The sequence below is a fragment of the Ahaetulla prasina genome, chromosome 4 (assembly GCF_028640845.1).
Source record: "Ahaetulla prasina isolate Xishuangbanna chromosome 4, ASM2864084v1, whole genome shotgun sequence".
Classification (NCBI taxonomy): Eukaryota; Metazoa; Chordata; class Lepidosauria; order Squamata; family Colubridae; genus Ahaetulla; species Ahaetulla prasina.
The window spans coordinates 31,442,428-31,464,864 of record NC_080542.1 but is presented as its reverse complement, the minus strand read 5'-3'; the positions used below and the strand labels follow the sequence as shown (position 1 = coordinate 31,464,864).

The window sequence follows — 22,437 nt, the reverse complement described above, 5'->3', positions numbered from 1 at the left end:
TTGGAACACTGCTATCATGTCTCCCCTAGTCTTTCTTTTTATTAAATTAGACGTACCAAGTTCCTGTAACCGTTCTTCATATGTTTTAGTCTCCAGTCATCTTTGTTGCTCTTCTCTGCACTCTTTTTAGAATCTCAACAACTTTTTTACATCGTGGTTTTACATAGTACTCCGTGAGTATAGACATAAAAGTCAAAGTTCTTTTGTGATTTTTATATTATACATTATTGAACAGTCTCATCCATTCCAGAACTGTAAAATAAAATTCTAATTAATAAATACTGAAATTATATGTTCATTAATATATGAGAAGAATAGTGTAAGGCAAAAATAATAAGCAGTTTATTTATGGGGAAATAAACTTTATGGGGAACATAGCATAGGTAATATTTACAGCAGTTACAGCAATCAGCAATGCAGATAGAAAAAGTCATGGGATTATATAGTATCATGGAACAAATCCCTTTTAATATTATTTTTATTTCCTGTAGCTATTAAAATTATAGCATACTGTGTTTCACTGAAAGACTTTTGGAGACACTTGGGTTGAATTAAGGTCAACTTAATCACAGCCAGCAAAACTCTTCTTTAGTCTGCCCATTGCTTAACTGAAAAAAAAAATAAGATTCAGTGCTAAAAGTTAAATAATAGATTAAAAATTCATTTTTTTCCCACTCCCAGGATAGACCCCATATTTATTATCTTATTTTTCAACCAAACATCTCCTAGAGAACCTGACAAAATGTTTAATGTTCTCCTCCTCTCTGTGTGTGTGTGTATTTCTATCCTTTCTTTTCTTGGAATATCAAAGCACTCGATACACTATCACCTCTTCCAATAAAAATTCCAATCTGCTACAAACCAAATTGATGTAATTTTTTTTAGTGCTAAATGTGTATGTTGCAAATTGTTCGAAGTTCTAGGCAAATATTTTACCCCTAACAAGGAAAAGAAGTTGAATGTACAAAGGGGGGAAAGAAGAAAAAGATTTCTGGTTAGTATTTTTATCAGTGATGAACTAAAATATGTGGATGCTATTGTGTTTGGATATTGGCATCCATTCAATGGTGTAGTCCTCTTTTAATTGTCATATATTTACTATTATTTTTCTTATTGTTTCCAGTATGGATGAAGCTGTAGCTTCACTATTTTAATTTAATGGTATTCTCACCTTTGATTTCTTACAGATGTGGCATTCATTTTAAGATTAATTTAAATATCGAAATGGAGAATCAAACTATAGTGTCTTATTTTCTGCTCCTGGAATTCTCCAAAGATCGGCATTTGCAGCTTTTGCATTTCTTCTTATTCTTCATATTATACCTGGCAACTACAGCAACAAATCTTCTCATTATCTCTGCAATAGCTTTTGACCATCGACTGCACACCCCTATGTACTTCTTTCTAGTGAATTTGGCTGTGCAGGACCTGGGCATTGTTTCAGTCACTGTCCCCAAATCCATGATAAATTCTCTCATGGATACCAGATACATCTCTTATTTTGGCTGCTTTGCACAAGTATTGATCTTTGCCTCCTTGGAAACCTCTGATTACTTTCTCCTGACAGTCATGGCATATGATCGGTATGTTGCCATTTGCCAACCATTGCACTATGAGATGGTGATGAATTGGAAAGCCTGCACCAAAATAGTGATTCTGATGTGGGTTATAAGTCTTATCTATGGTATGTTGCATACCGCTGGCACCTTTTCAACCCCTTTCTGTTCCAGTGTTATCAACCAGTTTTTTTGTGAAATTCCACATTTGCTAAAGCTTTCCTGCTTTGGTTTCAATTTAATTGAAATTGGATTTCTTGTTGCTAGTGTCATTGTAACAATAGGTTGCTTTGTTTTTATCACTGTTTCATACACAATGATTTTCAAGGCAGTTTTGAAAATCCCTTCTGTGAAAGGAAGGCAGAAGACCTTTTCCACATGTCTTCCCCACCTTACGGTCTTTTCAATGTTTTGGGTAACAGTTTGCTTGGCGTATCTGAAACCTCCCTCTAACACCCAATCTTACTTAGATTTCATACAAACTGCCCTTTATTCTTTACTTCCACCTCTGTTTAACCCAATCATCTATAGCATCAGAAATAAAAATATCAAATCTGCGGTGTCTAAATTATGGACTTTCCTTTGACAATATTTTCTGTTCTATTTTTCCCCACACTGAATCCTTTAAAGAAGCAGCCTTCCAGTAAGCAGAAAATCAAAGTAGAAATTGTCATGGATTCCCAGTGTCAAATGTCTTTAGGATAAAAAAACAAGGAATTCAGCTTGGAGGTTGAATTAGTGGACTGTATTTCAAACATTCCTACATAACCCCTTGTTCATTTAACACTGAGATAATACCATAATCTATGAAATAGCTTTATACAAGTATATTAAGTGATCTTTCATCACTCAGTTTTACTGGCTTCCTGGATCATATGTTGTTCTGAAGCAAGGAATTGATGGCTTGATCATTGTTAGAAGAATTACATAACTTTAACCATGGTTTAAATTTTTTCTCAAATTATTGAAAGTAGAAAAATGCAGATGTTCCTATCAGACTTCTTGCAGTATATAAATCTTGATTTTACAAACAATAAACTCCACGTTCTCAATTTTTTTGTGATTGAAGGTCACAGTCATGAAGTGGGAAACATGTCTTCTGCAATACACAGAAATCTAATTCTACACAGCTATCTGTATTCCAAGGATATAGGAGACAGGGGAAGGGATAAGGCCTTACCATAGCTGTTGGGTGTTTGTTTGGCTATTGTATTTTTCAGAGTATAAGACTCACTTTTTTCCCTCCTAAAAGAGGCTGAAAATTTGGGTGCGTCTTATACTCTGAATGTAGCTTTTTTGAAGCTTTTTTTCACTTAAGGAGTGCTAGCGAGTGAAGTGATCTCCGCTTCTCTGCTTTGCCTGCTTCCTCCAACTCTCAGCTGTGAAGTGGGTTTTTTTTCAGCCCTAACGAGGCAGTAGTGAGTGAAGCAATCTCCGTGGTTTGCCTGCTTTGGTCATTGCTTCTCTCTCCAAAGATCAGTTGTGCTTTAGAAGCTGTTTTTATCCCCAAGCAGGTGATAAAAATCAGCAAACTAATGTGTTGAAGCTGACCAGACTAAGGACGTTAGCCAGATGAATACCTGTTAGGCAGATTTTTTTTCCTATTTTCCTCCTCAAAAATTAAGCTGCATCTTATACGCCAAAAAATACGGTATTTTTAATTTAGTATGCCAGAGGATAAACAATGGTTTGGGAAAGAAGTAAGCAAGTTCAGAGGATGGAAGGCCCTGGTAGATTATATTTAAATTGCTGAGTACTGAATATTAGCCAAGATCTCCATATTGTTTACGATCTATTCTGAATGTGAGAAGTGATTTGGATGAGGTGGCAGATGAAGCACGATGTGGTAGTGTATTGGGTCAGAGGCAGGCAGAAAAGAATGGTGCTGATGAGCAATGGAAGGAATTGTGGAAGTCAATGACCAGTCAATTCATAGAGAATATGAGCCTAATGCCATCATCCACAATGCTCAGTCACCAAGCCTTAAGTGGCCTAAGCACAGCCCTTTGTGTTTAATGCCATGTCACTCTCTAAGGTTTATCTCATTTAAGACTGGATTCTGACTGAGAGTGCCAATAAAGCATACATTGTCAAGATATGCCATTACACAAAGAGTGACTTTTGATTGATTGATTGATTGATTGTATGCCATCAAGTCATTTTCAGCTCCTAATGACCACATAGATTCTTTCCAAGATAATCTATCCCTAACTTGTTCTTTCATACCTTCCAACTCACTGCCTCTCTAACTAGAGTTCTTCCAACTAACTGCTAACTCTCCTTCCTTTTCCTTTTACTGTTCCCAGCATGATAGCCTTCTCCAGACAGCTGGGTCTTCACATACTGTGTTCAAAGTAAAATAATTTGAGCCTGGTCATTAGGAGAAGAAACTTTTTTTTTATTTTCATTTGTTATTTGTACTTTAATAATAATAACAACAACAGAGTTGGAAGGGACCTTGGAGGCCTTCTAGTCCAACCCCCTGCCCAGGCAGGAAACCTACACCATTTCGGACAAATGGACAAAATCCAACATTTTCTTAAGTATTTCCAGTGTTGGTGCATTCACAACTTCTGCAGGCAAGTTGTTCCACTCATTAATTGTTTTAACTGTCAGCAAATTTCTCCTTAGTTCTAAGTTGCTTCTCTCCTTGATTAGTTTCCACCCGTTACTTCTTGTTCTACCCTCAGGTGATTTGGAGAATAGTTTGACTCCCTCTTCTTTGTGGCAACCCCTGAGGTATTGGAACACTGCTATCATGTCTCCCCTAGTCCTTCTTTTTATTAAACTAGGCATACCGAGTTCCTGCAACCGTTCTTCATATGTTTTAGCCTCCAGCCCCCTAATCATCTTTGTTGCTCTTCTCTGCACTCTTTCTAGAGTCTGAACAACTTTTTTACATCGTGGTTTTACATAGTACTCCGTGAGTATAGACATAAAAGTCACTATAGTGTATTATGAATTTGTGTCTGCCTCAGCAACAATTCTTTTGTGATTTTTATATTATACATTATTGAACCGTCTCATCCATTCCAGAACTGTAAAATAAAATTCTAATTAATAAATACTGAAATTATATGTTCATTAATATAGGAGAAGAATAGTATAAGGCAAAAATAATAAGCAGTTTATTTATGGGGAAATAAACTTTATGGGGAACATAGCATAGGTAATATTTACAGCAGTTACAGCAATCAGCAATACAGATAGAAAAAAACATGGGATTATATAGTATTATGGAACAAATCCCTTTTAATATTATTTTTATTTCCTGTAGCTATTAAAATTATAGCATACTGTGTTTCACTGAAAGACTTTTGGAGACACTTGGGTTGGATTAAGATCAATTTAATCACAGCCAGCAAAACTCTTCTTTAGTCTGCCCATTGCTTAACTGGGGAAAAAAATTAAGATTCAGTGCTAAAAGTTAAATAATAGATTAAAAATTCAATTTTTTTCCACTCGCAGGATAGACCCCATATTTATTATCTTATTTTTCAACCAAACATCTCCTAGAGAACAAAATGTTTAATGTTCTCCTCCTCTCTGTGTGTGGGTGTATTTCTATCCTTTCTTTTCTTGGAATATCAAAGCACTCGATACACTATCACCTCTTCCAATAAAAATTCCAATCTGCTACAAACCAGATTGATGTAATTTTTTTTAGTGCTAAATGTGTATGTTGCAAATTGTTCGAAGTTCTAGGCAAATATTTTACCCCTAACAAGGAAAAGAAGTTGAATGTACAAAGGGGGAAAAGAAGAAAAAGATTTCTGGTTAGTATTTTTATCAGTGATGAACTAAAATATGTGGATGCTATTGTGTTTGGATATTGGCATCCATTCAATGGTGTAGTCCTCTTTTAATTGTCATATATTTACTATTATTTTTCTTATTGTTTCCAGTATGGATGAAGCTGTAGCTTCACTATTTTAATTTAATGGTATTCTCACCTTTGATTTCTTACAGATGTGGCATTCATTTTAAGATTAATTTAAATATCGAAATGGAGAATCAAACTATAGTGTCTTATTTTCTGCTCCTGGAATTCTCCAAAGATCGGCATTTGCAGCTTTTGCATTTCTTCTTATTCTTCATATTATACCTGGCAACTACAGCAACAAATCTTCTCATTATCTCTGCAATAGCTTTTGACCATCGACTGCACACCCCTATGTACTTCTTTCTAGTGAATTTGGCTGTGCAGGACCTGGGCATTGTTTCAGTCACTGTCCCCAAATCCATGATAAATTCTCTCATGGATACCAGATACATCTCTTATTTTGGCTGCTTTGCACAAGTATTGATCTTTGCCTCCTTGGAAACCTCTGATTACTTTCTCCTGACAGTCATGGCATATGATCGGTATGTTGCCATTTGCCAACCATTGCACTATGAGATGGTGATGAATTGGAAAGCCTGCACCAAAATAGTGATTCTGATGTGGGTTATAAGTCTTATCTATGGTATGTTGCATACCGCTGGCACCTTTTCAACCCCTTTCTGTTCCAGTGTTATCAACCAGTTTTTTTGTGAAATTCCACATTTGCTAAAGCTTTCCTGCTTTGGTTTCAATTTAATTGAAATTGGATTTCTTGTTGCTAGTGTCATTGTAACAATAGGTTGCTTTGTTTTTATCACTGTTTCATACACAATGATTTTCAAGGCAGTTTTGAAAATCCCTTCTGTGAAAGGAAGGCAGAAGACCTTTTCCACATGTCTTCCCCACCTTACGGTCTTTTCAATGTTTTGGGTAACAGTTTGCTTGGCGTATCTGAAACCTCCCTCTAACACCCAATCTTACTTAGATTTCATACAAACTGCCCTTTATTCTTTACTTCCACCTCTGTTTAATCCAATCATTTATAGCATCAGAAATAAAAATATCAAATCTGCGGTGTCTAAATTATGGACTTTCCTTTGACAATATTTTCTGTTCTATTTTCCCCACACTGAATCCTTTAAAGAAGCAGCCTTCCAGTAAGCAGAAAATCAAAGTAGAAATTGTTATGGATTCCCAGTGTCAAATGTCTTTAAGATAAAAAACAAGGAATTCAGCTTAGAGGTTGAATTAGTGGAGTGTATTTCAAACATTCCTACATAACCCCTTGTTCATTTAACACTGAGATAATACCATAATCTATGAAATAGCTTTATACAAGTATATTAAGTGATCTTTCATCACTCAGTTTTACTGGCTTCCTGGATCATATGTTGTTCTGAAGCAAGGAATTGATGGCTTGATCATTGTTAGAAGAATTACATAACTTTAACCATGGTTTAAATTTTTTCTCAAATTATTGAAAGTAGAAAAATGCAGATGTTCCTATCAGACTTCTTGCAGTATATAAATCTTGATTTTACAAACAATAAACTCCACGTTCTCAATTTTTTTGTGATTGAAGGTCACAGTCATGAAGTGGGAAATAGACATTCTTGTAACCTGCACATGTCTTCTGCAATACACAGAAATCTAATTCTACACAGCTATCTGTATTCCAAGGATATAAGAGACAGGGGAAGGGATAAGGCCTTACCATAGCTGTTGGGTGTTTGTTTGGCAATTTTATTAAATAGGTTCATACATTCCAGAAGACAAAATAAAAACAAAAATCTGGCTATAAAATAGTATTCCAGATTTTAAAATCTGTTATAGAATATACATCATGAAATGCTTCTCGCTTAATCCTCATTAGAGCAGGGAAAACAATAGTTGCTAATTGCTAATTATGTTAAAAAAAATCTGGCTATAAAATAGTATTCCAGATTTTAAAATCTGTTATAGAATATACATCATGAAATGCTTCTCGCTTAATCCTCATTAGAGCAGGGAAAACAATAGTTGCTAATTGCTAATTATGTTAAAAAAAATCAAGCAGCTCATAATATTTGTTAATGTTGATTCTATGGTCTAGAGGGAAGCTATAGAGTCATATAAATATAAAGCCAGCTTATTATTAAGCTTGTCATATATAAAGTCAAATGGTCTCACTGGTGATACCTCTTTTTCATGACTGAACAAGGGTAGCATTTATCAAATACAGGACCCATATTAAAGATTCTACAGAGAGACAATAATTCTGTCAAGAAAAAATGTAAGTGATTTCGGTATTGATTATTTTACAGGAAAGCTTTTACTGGCATCAGAGGGAAATTGGTAGTTATATCCATGACTTGATTCTGTATTAGATGCATTTCTGTTGTTGTTTTTCAATTTGGCAGGATTTAATAAAATGAAATTAGAACTTGATGGTTTGCTATAGTAGAAAACGTTTTAGGGCTAGGAGAGTAATAGAGAATTGTCTTCAGAAATGTAGACTATAAAAGCTAGGTTAAAATTATTATGAATCAGAATCAGCATCGTTTCTGAATACATCTGCATACATGAGGTTTTTTTAAAAAAAATTGGTTAAATGGTTGATTAACTTTTAACTAGAGTGCTGAAATTTTAATACTTTCTTATTCTTGTAGAGTACACTTACATTATAGCAAAAAAAAAGTTGGACAAAAATCCCTCTTCAGTATTATTTGAAGGGAACTTTCAACTATGTTTTTTAGCTTAGCTTAAAAAGTCAGTGTTATCTTCCTTTATTAAATTAGAGAAGTATATAGTATGTATGAAAAAATCAAGCAGCTCATAATATTTGTTAATGTTGATTCTATGGTCTAGAGGGAAGCTATAGAGTCATATAAATATAAAGCCAGCTTATTATTAAGCTTGTCATATATAAAGTCAAATGGTCTCACTGGTGATACCTCTTTTTCATGACTGAACAAGGGTAGCATTTATCAAATACAGGACCCATATTAAAGATTCTACAGAGAGACAATAATTCTGTCAAGAAAAAATGTAAGTGATTTCGGTATTGATTATTTTACAGGAAAGCTTTTACTGGCATCAGAGGGAAATTGGTAGTTATATCCATGACTTGATTCTGTATTAGATGCATTTCTGTTGTTGTTTTTCAATTTGGCAGGATTTAATAAAATGAAATTAGAACTTGATGGTTTGCTATAGTAGAAAACGTTTTAGGGCTAGGAGAGTAATAGAGAATTGTCTTCAGAAATGTAGACTATAAAAGCTAGGTTAAAATTATTATGAATCAGAATCAGCATCGTTTCTGAATACATCTGCATACATGAGGTTTTTTTAAAAAAAATTGGTTAAATGGTTGATTAACTTTTAACTAGGGTGCTGAAATTTTAATACTTTCTTATTCTTGTAGAGTACACTTACATTATAGCAAAAAAAAAGTTGGACAAAAATCCCTCTTCAGTATTATTTGAAGGGAACTTTCAACTATGTTTTTTAGCTTAGCTTAAAAAGTCAGTGTTATCTTCCTTTATTAAATTAGAGAAGTATATAGTATGTATGAAAAAAAATCAAAAAAATATGTCTCCAGCCCAACACTTATCAATGGGTGGAATGATTCATTTAAAGACATCAATATAGTAGCATGTAAGTGTGTTAACTACACTAAGTAATAAATTGAAAAAAAGTATGGTGGTGACTAAGAATCACATAGAATGGAAGAGGTGATTGAGACTACAATCTTTTTTTGGTTTCTTTTTTTGCTTTTTTTCTCTTTTTCTCCTTCCTCTTCCTTTACCATTTTTTGTGTGTCTTAATTTTCATTTGTATCTTATATTAAGGTAATCCTAAATAAAGTCTTTTATTGGGGAAAAAGACTAGAGATGATTGGCAGAAGGAACATATTAATATAGCTTCATTATTTCTCATTTGTCCTGATAAAATGTAATTTAACTATATCCTTTTCTACAATACCCAGTGAATATGGAGATGAGAATTTTAATCTTGTATTATGTACTGGTGTCTGCTGAGCAATTTTATTAAATAGGTTCATACATTCCAGAAGTACAAAATAAAACTTTAATTAATATATAAAATAAATACTATAAATCCAAATATTATCAACAGTTGAAAATTTAGGGGAAATATCACATTGATTAGAGTTACAGCAACCAGCAATGCAAATGGAAACACTTGAGAGAGGACCTGACTTGGAATAAGTCCCTTTTTAAATTATTTTATATCCTGTAACTACTAGAATTACAGTAAACCATGTTTGACTGAAAGGACAGTGGAAGGCATCTGAGCTGTATTGTGGCCGACTGGTAACCTAAACCCCACCCAACAATGTTTTTCTTTGGTCTATCCATTCCTTATCTGGAAAAAAAAATTAGTGGTGAAAGTGAAATAATACATTAAAAATTCAATTTTCTTCTAGGCCATCTCCCAGGTTAAACCTCAAATCTTTTATCTTATTTTAGGGTTTTTATTGTAGGGTTTCCTGCCTGGGCAGGGAGTTGGACTAGAAGACCTCCAAGGTCCCTTCCAACTCTGATATTATTATTATTATTATTATTATTATTATTATTATTATTATTATTATTATTATTATTATTCAGTCTCCTCTCTCTCTCTCTCTCTCTCTCTCTCTCTCTCTCTCTCTTTTCTCAGTGCTAAAGATATATGTGGCATATTCTCCACAGTGGTAGGCAAACATTTTAACCAGAACAGGAAAAAATTGAAATGAAGGAAGGGGGAAAATAAAAGGATTTCTGGTTAGTTCTTTCATCAATGATTAATTGCAATATAGAATTAATCTGACTGGACATTTGCATTCTTTTAATGTTATAGTTCTCTTTTAACTGACACATTTTTATTACATTTTCCCTTCTGTTCCAGTATGTATCAAGCTGTAGCTGTTTCAATTTAATGCTATTCTCACTTCTGATTTCCTACAGATGTGGCATTCATCTTAGCAACAGCTTAAAGATGGAGAATCAAACAATTGTCTCTTACTTTTTGCTCCTGGAATTCTCCAAAGATCGGCATCTGCAGCTTTTACATTTCTACCTATTCTTCATATTATATCTGGCAATTACAGTAGCAAATCTTCTCATCATCTCTGCAGTAGCTTTTGACCATCGACTACACAGCCCCATGTACTTGTTTCTGGTGAATTTGGCAGTACAGGATGTGGGTATTGTTTCAGCCATTGTCCCCAAATCCATGATAAATTCTCTCATGAACACCAGATACATCTCTTACTTTGATTGCTTTGCACAAGTATTGATCTTTAACTGCTTTGAAGCTTCTGATTACTTCCTCCTGACAGTCATGGCATATGATCGGTATGTTGCCATTTGCAAACCGTTGCACTATGAGTTGGTGATGAATTGGAAAGCCAGCATCAAAATAATGATTCTGGTGTGGGTAATAAGTTTTCTCTACGGTATGTGGCACACCATCGGTACCTTTTACATCCCTTTTTGTTCCAATGTTGTCAACCAGTTTTTCTGTGAAATTCCATATTTGCTAAAACTGTCCTGCTTTGGGTTCAATTTAGTTGAAGTTGGATTCATTGTGGCCAGTATAATCACTTTAGGATTAGGTTGCTTTATTTTTATCATTGTCTCCTACACTATGATATTCAAGGCAGTTTTGAAAATCCCTTCTGTGAAAGGAAGGCAGAAGACCTTTTCCACATGTCTTCCCCACCTTACAGTCATTTCAATGTTTTGGGTAACAGTGAGCTTGGCGTATCTGAAACCTCCCTCTAACACCCAATCTTACTTAGATTTCACACAAACTGGCCTTTACTGTTTACTTCCACCTCTGTTTAACCCAATTATCTACAGCATCAGAAATAAAAATATCAAATCTGCGGTGTCTAAATTATGGACTTTCTTCTGACAATATTTTCTGTTCTATTTTTCCCCACACTGATCATTGTTAGAGGAATTGCATAACTGTATCCATGTTTTAAACTTTGTCTCAAATTATTGAAAGTAGAAAAATGCAGATGCAGTATATAAATCTTGATTCTACAAACAAGTTCAAGCATAGGAACATGATGCAGATTGATGGAGAAAAAGCTAGTGGAGAACATCAATGAATATGAGAGTTACATGATAGAAATGAATTCTTAATCAGCATCCAGAGATTATTGTTCTTATTCCAAAACAGGAGTGAATTAAAAAAAAGTAAAAAGAGAAAAACCATTATTTTTCTCACTAACAAACTATCCTTCAACTCTCCCCAGCTACCATTTATGCAATGCAATGATTACATGCTGCAGATTTGGTGGGATTCAAATATGGCTTCCAATTTCAGCATTTGCTAACTAGTCCCATAAGGACCAACTTTAATGACTTCTATATGCAATGGACTGATTGCACAATCACAATTATAGTAGTGACAGATGCAATTCTCCCAGGCACTGCAAGGACATGATGTTTTCTTTCAACTTGAGGAAAATCCACTAGAGGTACAAAATATTACTGACAGTAGCGTTATTTCAGCAAATAGTGAAAAGTGGACATTTCTTTTTATGTAATTAAGGATTGGGACAATAATTGATGTTTTCAATTACTAGCTTTAGATTTTCATAATCCTATCAGAATATTATGTCATAATCCAGAATGGCTGACCCCAAGGGCTATTGTGTATACCCCCAATGCTCTTTAGAATTAACACATCACAACACTGATTTGCACTACCAAAGACACTTAAATTGAACTATGTGGGTGTACATTATAAGTTTGTTTGCAAATACTCTCATATTGTGAGTCCATCAGCTAAAAGCCACTCACTAGCTGAAAATAGAAATTTACTTATTACAGCAATAATATTAAATAGGATAGATCCGTCATGGTGAACTTATGGCACGCATGGCAGAGGTGGCACGCAGAGCCCTCTCTCTGGGCATGCGCACTGTCACCAGCTGCTCTTCTGGGTTCCCGCACATGCAAAGACTAGCTAGACAGTGCACATGTGCATATCAGAACCTGGAAGAGCAACTAGCCAGAATGCACATGGGCACTGGGCAGCTGCTCTTCCAGTTTCTGCCGCTCCCACGCATGCGAAGACCAGCTGCGAAGACCAGCTGACCAGTACAAATGTGCATGCCAGAACCTGCAAGAGCAGTGTCAGCATGCATGCATGCATTGGAACCCAGAAGAGGAGTTCGCTGGTGCACATATAAGGCAGCTGCTCTTCTGGGTTCTGGCACACGCCCATGCACACACATTCTGATTTCAGCACTCAGTGCAAAAAAGGTTCACCAACACTGGAATAGATTATAGAAAGAGAAGTAAAGTCATGCAACTTTAGAGAGAGGTTAAAATATATTTGCACTTTTAACTGCTCTGAAGAACATTGGAAATCATTTATTTATTCTTTTTTCTTTATTCCCAATTCTTCTTAAACATTTTGCTTTTTCTTTGCTTGCTAGCTTCTCCTTGCTTGCTACATGTTAATTTCTGTTTTTAATTTACTTATTTAAAACATTTAATTAAAAATATAACAAACAGACAACAACAACAATAATTGAGGCCCAACAGTGGCAAAAAGGAGAAACTGAACTGAAGAGGCTTCTATGATGAGAAGCAAAATGTCTTCAAAGAAAAATAAAGTCTGCTTGCCTTTTGAAAAAATATGTTTGGGACCTCCATGACCTGGATGCCTGAGAATCTCCATAGATATAAAATAATAGTTTTATTAGTGATACAACTTATTTCTCTCCCCTCCTCCCAGGCTTGTTATCCATTTTTCCATATAGGATTTGGTAAGAGCATGTAACAATGAAATGTGTGGATGTGAAATTGTTTCTGAAACTCTTAGCTATATTGTGCTATTTGTTAGGGAACTAACAATTTTTTGTTTCAGTATTCTCTTGTCATTTAGTGTAGATTATTCATATTACTTCACCTTTGAGAAGTTAATATTTCATTGAAAGATATATTGCAGTTTTCTCTGCATAAACTTCCAACTATTGACCAAGGCTCTATCTCACGCAATCTAACGATGCCTGCTCCTAGCCACTTACAAGCCATGGGGGACAGAAAGTGGGAAGGTTTGGTTACATGTGTCTCAAAAAGTAGCAAAGAAAAATTGATGAACTCCATCATATAGGATAAAACAGTTTTCCTAATTAATTTTAGAATATCAAACAAAATTCACAATGGTTTATTTCCATTACTTTCACTTTTAAACCTCAAAGGTAACTATGTTTGGAAAATTTGCTACCAGACTTTTTCTGATTATGAATTAATTATATATGAGACGAAGCATGTATTTCCAGATTTATTGTAGCTGTAATCTAAAAATTATAAAGATCTCTGGATTATATCTCTAAATTTCAGCTTTAGTTCTGAGACTTAATTGAGGACTATGACAAATAGAGACTATCACCATTTTACGATTGCCATAATAAAATTAATCCAGATAATTCTGGCCAGATAATTCTTGAAACTGCCAGTGAGAAATCCTTCTTTGGATTAAATGGTCAATTGATATAAGAATTTGGACTGATCAATCAAAGGAGCTTGTTCTGTGTAAACCTGATATGATCACTATACATAACTCCTATGTATAGAATCTAATTTATAGAAATATAGATATAGAGAAATAATTGTTATAATACAAGAATGTAAGCAAAAATGAGAAAACTATAAATCAATGTCCCCATTCAGAAATTTGCTTTCTAAAATATACAAATAAAATGGAAATGTACAACTTCAGAAAATGGAAACTCTTATCATAATGAGAATCTTATCTATATTTTGATTATCCTTAGATCTGTGTCCAGTTGAATTATAACATGATGGAAAATTTAGTATAGGATTGAATGTAAGCTTACCCATTTGAGCCCCTGAAATGCTATCTAAATTTGACCTATTTGTGATGATTCAATCTACATGGAAACAAAACATTACCCATTGTAATCTCATGCTGATGCCTGGGGATAAGAGATATCCACTGACACAAATGTCAATTGCTCACTATTTCAGTTTGTGTGTTTGTCTTTGTAAGGATAAACATTATAATTAGATCTATGTCCAATAGAACCACCATGGAAAACTTGCATTGAGTCTTAGACTTGGCTTATTCATTTGGATCCCTGAAAAGGGATTCTTGTGATTCAGTCTTCATCGAAAAGTCTCCAGACTGAAACTCACAAGAGTTGGAAACAATAAAATATTGAACACTTTAATATAATATAACTTACAGGCAAAATAAGACACAATAAAATCAGATAACTATAATCAGTATACCTAAAGACACCAAATTGATGCCAATCAGACTTCCATGTGGAAGTTATTCTGCAGGAGGCCAGCTACCATCAATAAACATTACCCATAAACCTCCACCTTTCACATAGAGGGATTCTCAATAGTAACTATTAAGACAAGCATACTTAACAAATGATTGAACACCTATGTGGAGATATTGTTCTTTTCATACCTAGATACCTAAGAGCCAGCCATATATTTAAAACCACTATTTTGATTTTTATCCAGAAACCTATCCAAAATCAGCTCCTTACACTATAGCTAAAGGTAAAGGTTCCCCTCGCACATACGTGCTAGTGATTGCCGACTCTAGGGGGCGGTGCTCATCTCCGTTTCAAAGCCAAAGAGCCAGTGCTGTCCGAAGATGTCTCCGTGGTCATGTGACCAACATGACTAAATGCCAAAGGCGCACAGAACTGTTACCTTCCCACCAAAGGTGGTCCCTATTTTTTCTACTTGCATTTTTATGTGCTTTCGAAACTGCTAGGTTGGCAGAAGCTGGGACAAGCAATGGGAGCTCACAAGTAAGGCAGCACTAGGGATTTGAACCGCTGAGCTGCCAACCTTTCGATCGACAAGTTCAACATCCTAGCCCCTGAACCACCGCATCCCAGTAATAAATATAATCACTCTCATCTGCATTCTTTACCAATTGCACTTTCTGAGTAATTTTCGAAATTAAATCTAGATTTGCTATCTTTTGTAAACCCTTGAAGACTTGGTCCTACCCCTAGACATTCAATAGCCTGTGAGGTGGTCTTCCAAACTTGTCCAGATAGTTTGATTTTATTGTTGAATGGCTTCTTGTATAATTTTACTTATTGCCATATTTTTGATGTTTTAATACCATAAGCCATATGTTAAGCAGACAACTACTGAATATAAATTGACCAAATGAATGAATGGAATATTTTTCATTGGGTTCACAACCCCTAGTGATCACAGAAAAAGAAGTGCAGGACCTATTTCACAGACAAAAGCCAGGAAAAGCTCCAGGCCCAGACAAGGTAACTCCTTCTTGCTTAAAAGTCTGGCTGACCAATTGACCCCCCATCTTCACACATATTTTCAATAAATCACTAGAGATGTGCTATGTTCCTTCTTGCTTCAAACGCTCTACCATCATCCCAGTGCCGAAGAAGCCCACCATCAAGGAACTGAATGACTACAGATCAGTTGCTTTAACATCTGTAGTCATGAAAACCTTTGAAAGGCTAGTGCTTTCCTACTTGAAAACCATCACTGATTCGGTTAGACCCCTTGCAATTTGCAGATTGAGAAAATAGATCAACAGATGATGCTGTTAATATGGCTCTGCACTACATCCTACAACATCTTGAATCTCCAAAGACCTATGCAAGGGTTCTTTTTGTAGACTTTAGTTCAGCATTCAATACCATCATTCCAGACATCCTTCTAACTAAGCTAAACCAGCTACAGGTACCTGAACAGACTTGTAAGTGGATCACAAGCTTCCTAACAAACAGGAAGCAGCAGGTGAAGCTAAGCAAGATCACTTCAGATACCTGTACAATTAGCACAGGGGCCCTCCAAGGCTGTGTGCTCTCCCCACTTCTCTTCTCTCTGTATACCAATGACTGCATCTCCAACGATCCATCTGTTAAACTACTGAAGTTCACAGATGACACAACAGTGATTGATCTCATTCGAGACAATGACGAATCCGCATATAGACATGAGGTCGAACGACTAGCCTTGTGGTGTGACCGTAACAATCTGGAACTGAACACACTCAAAACTGTAGAAATGGTGGTAGACATTAGAGGAAACCCTTCCATCCACAATTGACCATTGATTGACCATCAATTGTGTTGTAAATGTTGTACCTTGATGAACGTATCTTTTCTTTTATGTACACTGAGAGCATATGCACCAAGACAAATTCCTTGTGTGTCCAATCACACTTGGCCAATAAAAAATTCTATTCTATTCTATATAGGGTAAATACAGCATTTGAGCAGCTGCTGTAACTTCATTTTTCAAGAATTCTTCAAAGATATGCCTATCTATAACACATTTCATTAATGTAACCTGATGACAACATGAATTGTCAGATCCTCCTATTCTGAATAAGATTTCAAGTTGCAAAAGCTGGAATAATTCTTTGCCCATGGCCACCATCTTTTCTTCTGACAATAGCTGTGAATATAAGTTGCATTCTTTCAGAGAAGCATAAAGGAAAATCATGCATTTAATATAATTTACAGACAAGATCCCAAATGACTCTGACTAGCTTACATTAAAAAAGAGCAATAAAAAATAAAAGAAAAAATGGATCATAATCATCCAGAAGGCAAACTCTCCAAAACAATAATGTCTGATGTCAGCAGCCAGGCAGAAACAATTCGAAACAGGCAAGTAGACAGGCCCTATGCATGAAGGTCTTCATTGGTCATAATCCTGAATTGCATGTTGAATAAAACTAGAAGAAATTGCAGCTCAAATACAGTGACATCACATAGACAAAACGTGAGATGCCCATCTCTGACTTCACTGATATATTCAGGACCAGCAGTAGCTTTTGCAACTCCTTCAGGGGCAGCTTCATATATTTCATAGTGCAGTAGTCCAGTCATCAAGTGACTAGCACATGAGTGACTATTTGAGGGAATCTTGTGTTCTAGGAATAGACAAAAGTAGTGTATTATATGAATTGCTGCAAAGATCCTCTTGGCCATTGCTCCCATCTACTATTGAGTTATGAATTTAAGACAATTACCAGATTGTGCACCAGTCCTGAGTGGAGATGTGCAACCCCATCCAAAATTAAAGACAGAAAATCCTCAGTTCATAGGCACACAGTTTCAGCAAGATTGTGTAGGTGATGATGGTTAAGGATTTTATAACCATAAAATAGATTGCAATCTCTTGTTAATACCAGCTTCATTGCATTTCAATTGGTCAATTGAAACTCAATTGATATATTACTTCAGAATCAATAAGTAATGCCTTCTTTTTCTTTTCATGTTTTATTTATTTTTATTTATATACCATTCAATTTTCATCAAACAGTGTGTGTTCTGGGTACAATTATGCTTAGATAGTCATATTACACATCTTTGTTGTGATAATTCATCTCGATCATATTAATAATATAATAACATAATAATATAACATTAATACTTAACACCAAACATCATCTTCTTTAAAAACTCTCCACTTTACCATTTCTTCTTTTTATATCTCCTCTTTTCTAACTTCTGTTTCTGTTATCTAGCCATTGATAGCATATGTCCCATATGAAAAAATATTCAATTTCTTCTTTATCCTTAATTATAAGTATTAATCTGTCCATTTCTAATACTTTCTTCTAATACATTCTAATATTTTCTTAATTATATTTCCCTCAGATGTGATCTCAACATTTTTCCATAGTTATGCAAATGAAATTCTAGTTGCAGTTAGTATATGCAGGATCAAGTATGTACTCTTTTTATCATATTTTTCTGGTAGAATGCCCAACAAAAATATTTCTGGTTTGAAATATATATGTTGTTTTGTCATTTTTTCCAGCCACATGTGTATTTTCTTCCAGTATTTTCTTGCTTTTGGGCATGTCCACCACATATGATAATATGAAACAGAAGATTGATTACACTTCCAACATTTAGCAAATATGTTACTTCAGCATCAACCAGAAATGCGTTCTTCTAATGTTTGTATTCTGTTAGAGCTTGAGAAATACACAATAAATGGTAGGTGGAGAACAACATTAAATAACAAATAGATTGTTGTGCTACCTGCAATGCACTGACAACATTTATTCTTACATTTCATCTTGACATGTTCCCTATTTGCAGTTGGAGATCTCCATTTTTTTGTTCGATGAAGCAGTTATTAAGCAGCAAAATCAGAGTGATAAATGCAGAATTAAAAAAATCCCATTGCCTCACCCACAAATTCACAGGGGCAAATATTCCTTATCATCTATTACCCTGGCCTCAAAAAATTTTACATGGGAAAAAAACAGTTCACCTCTACACAAAAACCGACACCGGTAAAGATATTTCTCAGAGCATTCTGAGCCAGATTTTAAGATGACTGTATTTAAGAACGAAAATGGGAGCAAAATATAGATTTCATGACAAAATATTTTGGCAAAAGAAGACATAAGAATATTTTCTTTTGATTAAACAGATAGCCAAGTCTCTTATCCCAATATATAGTGTAATAAATAAATTAATGTTAAAATGTGGGTGTTAGATCTAATTTCTATTTTGCTAAAGATTACTACAAGTAATTGCAGCTTTTCAACCATTTGATATAAGTTTATGTGTGCGATTCTCTGAAGTGTCTCTATGCATCCAAATAAGTAAATTGTAGTTCACAAGAAATAAATGATAACAGGGAAGTTAGTTTTTAGGTTAAGAAAAATTGTCGTATTTTTGACAATTTTAAGCAGGTTTTACATTTTGATTTGTAATCCTTTGATTAAACAATTTCCATAAAGCAGCTTTGATATCCTTATTCTTCATGCTATAGATTACAGGGTTCATCATAGACGAGAGGTCAAACGACTAGCCTTGTGGTGCAACCAAAACAATCTGGAACTGAACACACTCAAAACCGTAGAAATGGTGGTAGACTTTAGGAAAAACCCTTCCATACTTCCACCTCTCACAATACTTGACAACATAGTATCAACAGTAGAAACCTTCAAATTTCTGGGTTCTATCATATCGCAAGATCTCAAATGGACAGCTAACATCAAAAACATCATTAAAAAAGGACAACAAAGAATGTTCTTTCTGCGCCAACTCAGTAAGCTCAAACTGCCCAAGGAGCTGCTGATCCAATTCTACAGAGGAATTATTGAGTCTGTCATTTGCACCTCTATAACTGTCTGGTTCGGTTCTGCAACCCAACAAGAAAAACACAGACTTCAGAGGTTAATTAGAACTGCAGAAAAAATAATTGCTACCAACTTGCCTTCCATTGAGGACCTGTATACTGCACGAATCAAGAAGAGGGCCGTGAAAATATTTGCAGATCCCTCGCATCCTGGACATAAACTGTTTCAACTCCTACCCTCAAAACAACGCTATAGAGCACTGCACACCAGAACAACTAGACACAAGAACATTTTTTTCCCGAAGGCCATCACTCTGCTAAACAAATAATTCCCTCAACACTGTCAGACTATTTACTGAATCTGCACTACTATTAATCGTTTCATAGTTCCCATCACCAATCTCTTTCCACTTATGACTGTATGACTATAACTTGTTGCTGGCAATCCTTATGATTTATATTGATATATTGATCATCAATTGTGTTGTAAATGTTGTACCTTGATGAACGTATCTTTTCTTTTATGTACACTGAGAGCATATGCACCAAGACAAATTCCTTGTGTGTCCAATCACACTTGGCCAATAAAAAATTCTATTCTATTCTATTCTATCATTGGAGGGATCACAGAATAGATCACTGCAAGGACTTCATCCCAATTGGAAGAAGATCCAGAATTTGGAATCAAATGGGAAAATGCTCCTGTACAACATAATAAGCTAACAACGAGGAGATGGGGAATGCAAGTAGAGAAGGCCTTTTGTCTACTGGCCATTGAGGACATGCTCAATACAGTCTTAAAGATTTTTACATAGGACATGATAATTAACATAAAACAAACACCACCAATTAAAGTACTTAAAAGAAGAACAGAGATTTCATGGAATTTGGAATTGAAGCAGGAAATCTTCATGAGGTGTGGGATTTCACAGAAGAACTGATGGATGACTGCAGAACAGAAAGGCAATGAAAAGAGAGTTCCTGTATGCATGGCAGCATTAAGAAAGCCTAGCATCCATGCGCTCCCTGCCATCCGGAAGCAGCTTCCCCATTTCATCACAGACATGTAATGTAAAGGATGGCAGATAGCCACATATCTGTCATAGGCCATAGCAGTGAGAAGGAAAAGGTCAGATGACAGGAAAAAAAGAAAGAAAAACATTTGTGCAGCACATTCAGAATAAGATATCTTTCTTATATTCACAAGGGCGCTGGCTATTGATCTGGGAATGATGACAGTGGTAGATCCAAGATCAACAATTGCTAAATTGACCAGAAAGAAATACATTGTGTCTGAAGATGGTTGTCCATTACTACCAGAATAATGAGAAGAAGATTTCCTATCAGTATAACCAGATACATCATGAGGAAGACCACAAAATGCAAAATCTGGAATTCCCGTTGCTCAGAAAATCCCATAAGCAAGAAATCCATGATGATGGTTCTGTTTGGCATTGTTGAAATTTTAACTGTCAGAGAAAATCATATCAATTTAATCAATATTCCAACTGAATATGATCCTATTTTACAAAACTGTACACTCCAACTAACTTATTTTAATTTTTTTAATTTTTTTAATTTCTTTTTGTCACAACAGTATGCACAAACAATTGTCATAAATAGAACAACATATTTTGAAGAAAATATATACATATATGTAAAAAATATGCATCAACTATATCAAATTGATATGATAAAGGGAACAATAGGACAGGAACGGTAGGCACTTTTGTGCTCTTATGCACGCCCCTTAGCTGTTATTTCTTAATTTTAATTTTGATATGGTCACTCCCATAACATAAAAGCTACATAACTTCAAGTTAGTTCTTCAGTAGTGATGTCCTTTATTAAGGAATCAATTCTGCAGGAAAAAAATATAATATAGTGTAATAGGTTATTAACCTTATTTAATCATATAATTCCAATCTTGCTTAAACCTGGAGTTCAGATATAAAATTGCTTTCTTGTAACATGCAGACTCATTACAAACTTAATTTGTTATAGTGCACTTTAAAATTTTAAACTGCACAACATCCTAAAGATACGAAACACCTCAGGATGGATTTCAAGCCTATTTAGATTCTTTCTGTATAATGGAGGGGCAATGAGGCTTGTTATTTTGGCATTTTACTGAAGATTTGATTTGGAAAACAGAAGTCTTAGAAGTTTTTCTTATGGTGATATGATCCCAGATATAATATGTTAACATGGTATCTCCTGTGTCATTAAAGGCCATATCTTGAACTGAAAAGAAAGTTCTTCATACCAATTTCCTTTTTAAGAAAAAAATTTCAAAATAAAGAATGTAGTGTGATTATGGTTCTTAAATGTTAGAGGAGCAGTGATTTTTTCATATCAGCAGGGAATATTGATTTTGTCAATCTTTGAAATTTTAGAGATAAGCCTTTCTTCCATTATTACAGAGATATTATCTGCAGCCATCAAGAGAAATTTCAATATTTATTGATTAGCACAAAACTAGCACTTCAGTTGTTTCATTGAAAATGTTACATTTCTCCTTTCAGACTTTAGCCTATTTTTATCAAAACTATGAATACAACAACAAACCTCCTTTGTTATAACTTATAAGAAGACAAGTTACCTGTTAAACCTTTCTTGAATAATCCTTACAAATTTTAAAATTTAAAAACTTACTTTGTCCTCATTGATGCTTTTAAATTGATAATGAAAAATTATACAAGGCAGTCTATGTCCCTTTTTTCTTTTGTTTGTTTATATTTCTTTCACAACCTCTCAAAGTCTTTTTGTGAAAGATTTATAGCACACCTCTAGCTCAAGCATAAATGCATGATGCAGATTGAGGGAGAAAAAAACTAGCATCGAACAGTAGTGAATATGAGAATTATATAATGGAAATGAATCCTTAATCCAGAGATTATTACTCTTATTCAAAAACAGATTTAATCTTTTTAAAAAACAAAGAATAAAGTAAAATTTCTTCACTGAT

At 34.7% G+C, this 22,437-nt stretch overlaps 4 protein-coding genes across 4 annotated transcripts; 3 read left to right on the top strand and 1 right to left on the bottom strand.

Moving 5' to 3' along the window:
• The first annotated feature begins 1,224 nt into the window (after nucleotides 1–1,224).
• LOC131198152 (olfactory receptor 14A2-like) lies at nucleotides 1,225–2,142 on the top strand. Its single transcript, XM_058182656.1, has one exon. The coding sequence runs from the start codon at nucleotides 1,225–1,227 to the stop codon at nucleotides 2,140–2,142; it is 918 nt and encodes a 305-aa protein (XP_058038639.1).
• Nucleotides 2,143–5,562: 3,420 nt separating this feature from the next.
• Nucleotides 5,563–6,480, top strand: LOC131198151 (olfactory receptor 14A2-like). The gene has a single exon (XM_058182655.1). It carries the CDS (start codon nucleotides 5,563–5,565, stop codon nucleotides 6,478–6,480), a length of 918 nt encoding a protein of 305 aa, XP_058038638.1.
• Nucleotides 6,481–10,356: 3,876 nt separating this feature from the next.
• Nucleotides 10,357–11,277, top strand: LOC131198150 (olfactory receptor 14A2-like). Its single transcript, XM_058182654.1, has one exon. The coding sequence runs from the start codon at nucleotides 10,357–10,359 to the stop codon at nucleotides 11,275–11,277; it is 921 nt and encodes a 306-aa protein (XP_058038637.1).
• Nucleotides 11,278–19,565: 8,288 nt separating this feature from the next.
• Nucleotides 19,566–21,038, bottom strand: LOC131198404 (olfactory receptor 14I1-like). The gene has a single exon (XM_058183000.1). It carries the CDS (start codon nucleotides 20,755–20,757, stop codon nucleotides 20,074–20,076), a length of 684 nt encoding a protein of 227 aa, XP_058038983.1. The 5' UTR covers nucleotides 20,758–21,038; the 3' UTR covers nucleotides 19,566–20,073.
• Nucleotides 21,039–22,437: the final 1,399 nt, after the last annotated feature.

Excerpts from the sequence above, each read along its gene's own strand:
- LOC131198152 (XM_058182656.1), top strand. The coding sequence starts at position 1,225 with ATGGAGAATCAAACTATAGTGTCTTATTTTCTGCTCCTGGAATTCTCC.
- LOC131198151 (XM_058182655.1), top strand. The coding sequence starts at position 5,563 with ATGGAGAATCAAACTATAGTGTCTTATTTTCTGCTCCTGGAATTCTCC.
- LOC131198150 (XM_058182654.1), top strand. The coding sequence starts at position 10,357 with ATGGAGAATCAAACAATTGTCTCTTACTTTTTGCTCCTGGAATTCTCC.
- LOC131198404 (XM_058183000.1), bottom strand. The coding sequence starts at position 20,757 with ATGTATTTCTTTCTGGTCAATTTAGCAATTGTTGATCTTGGATCTACC.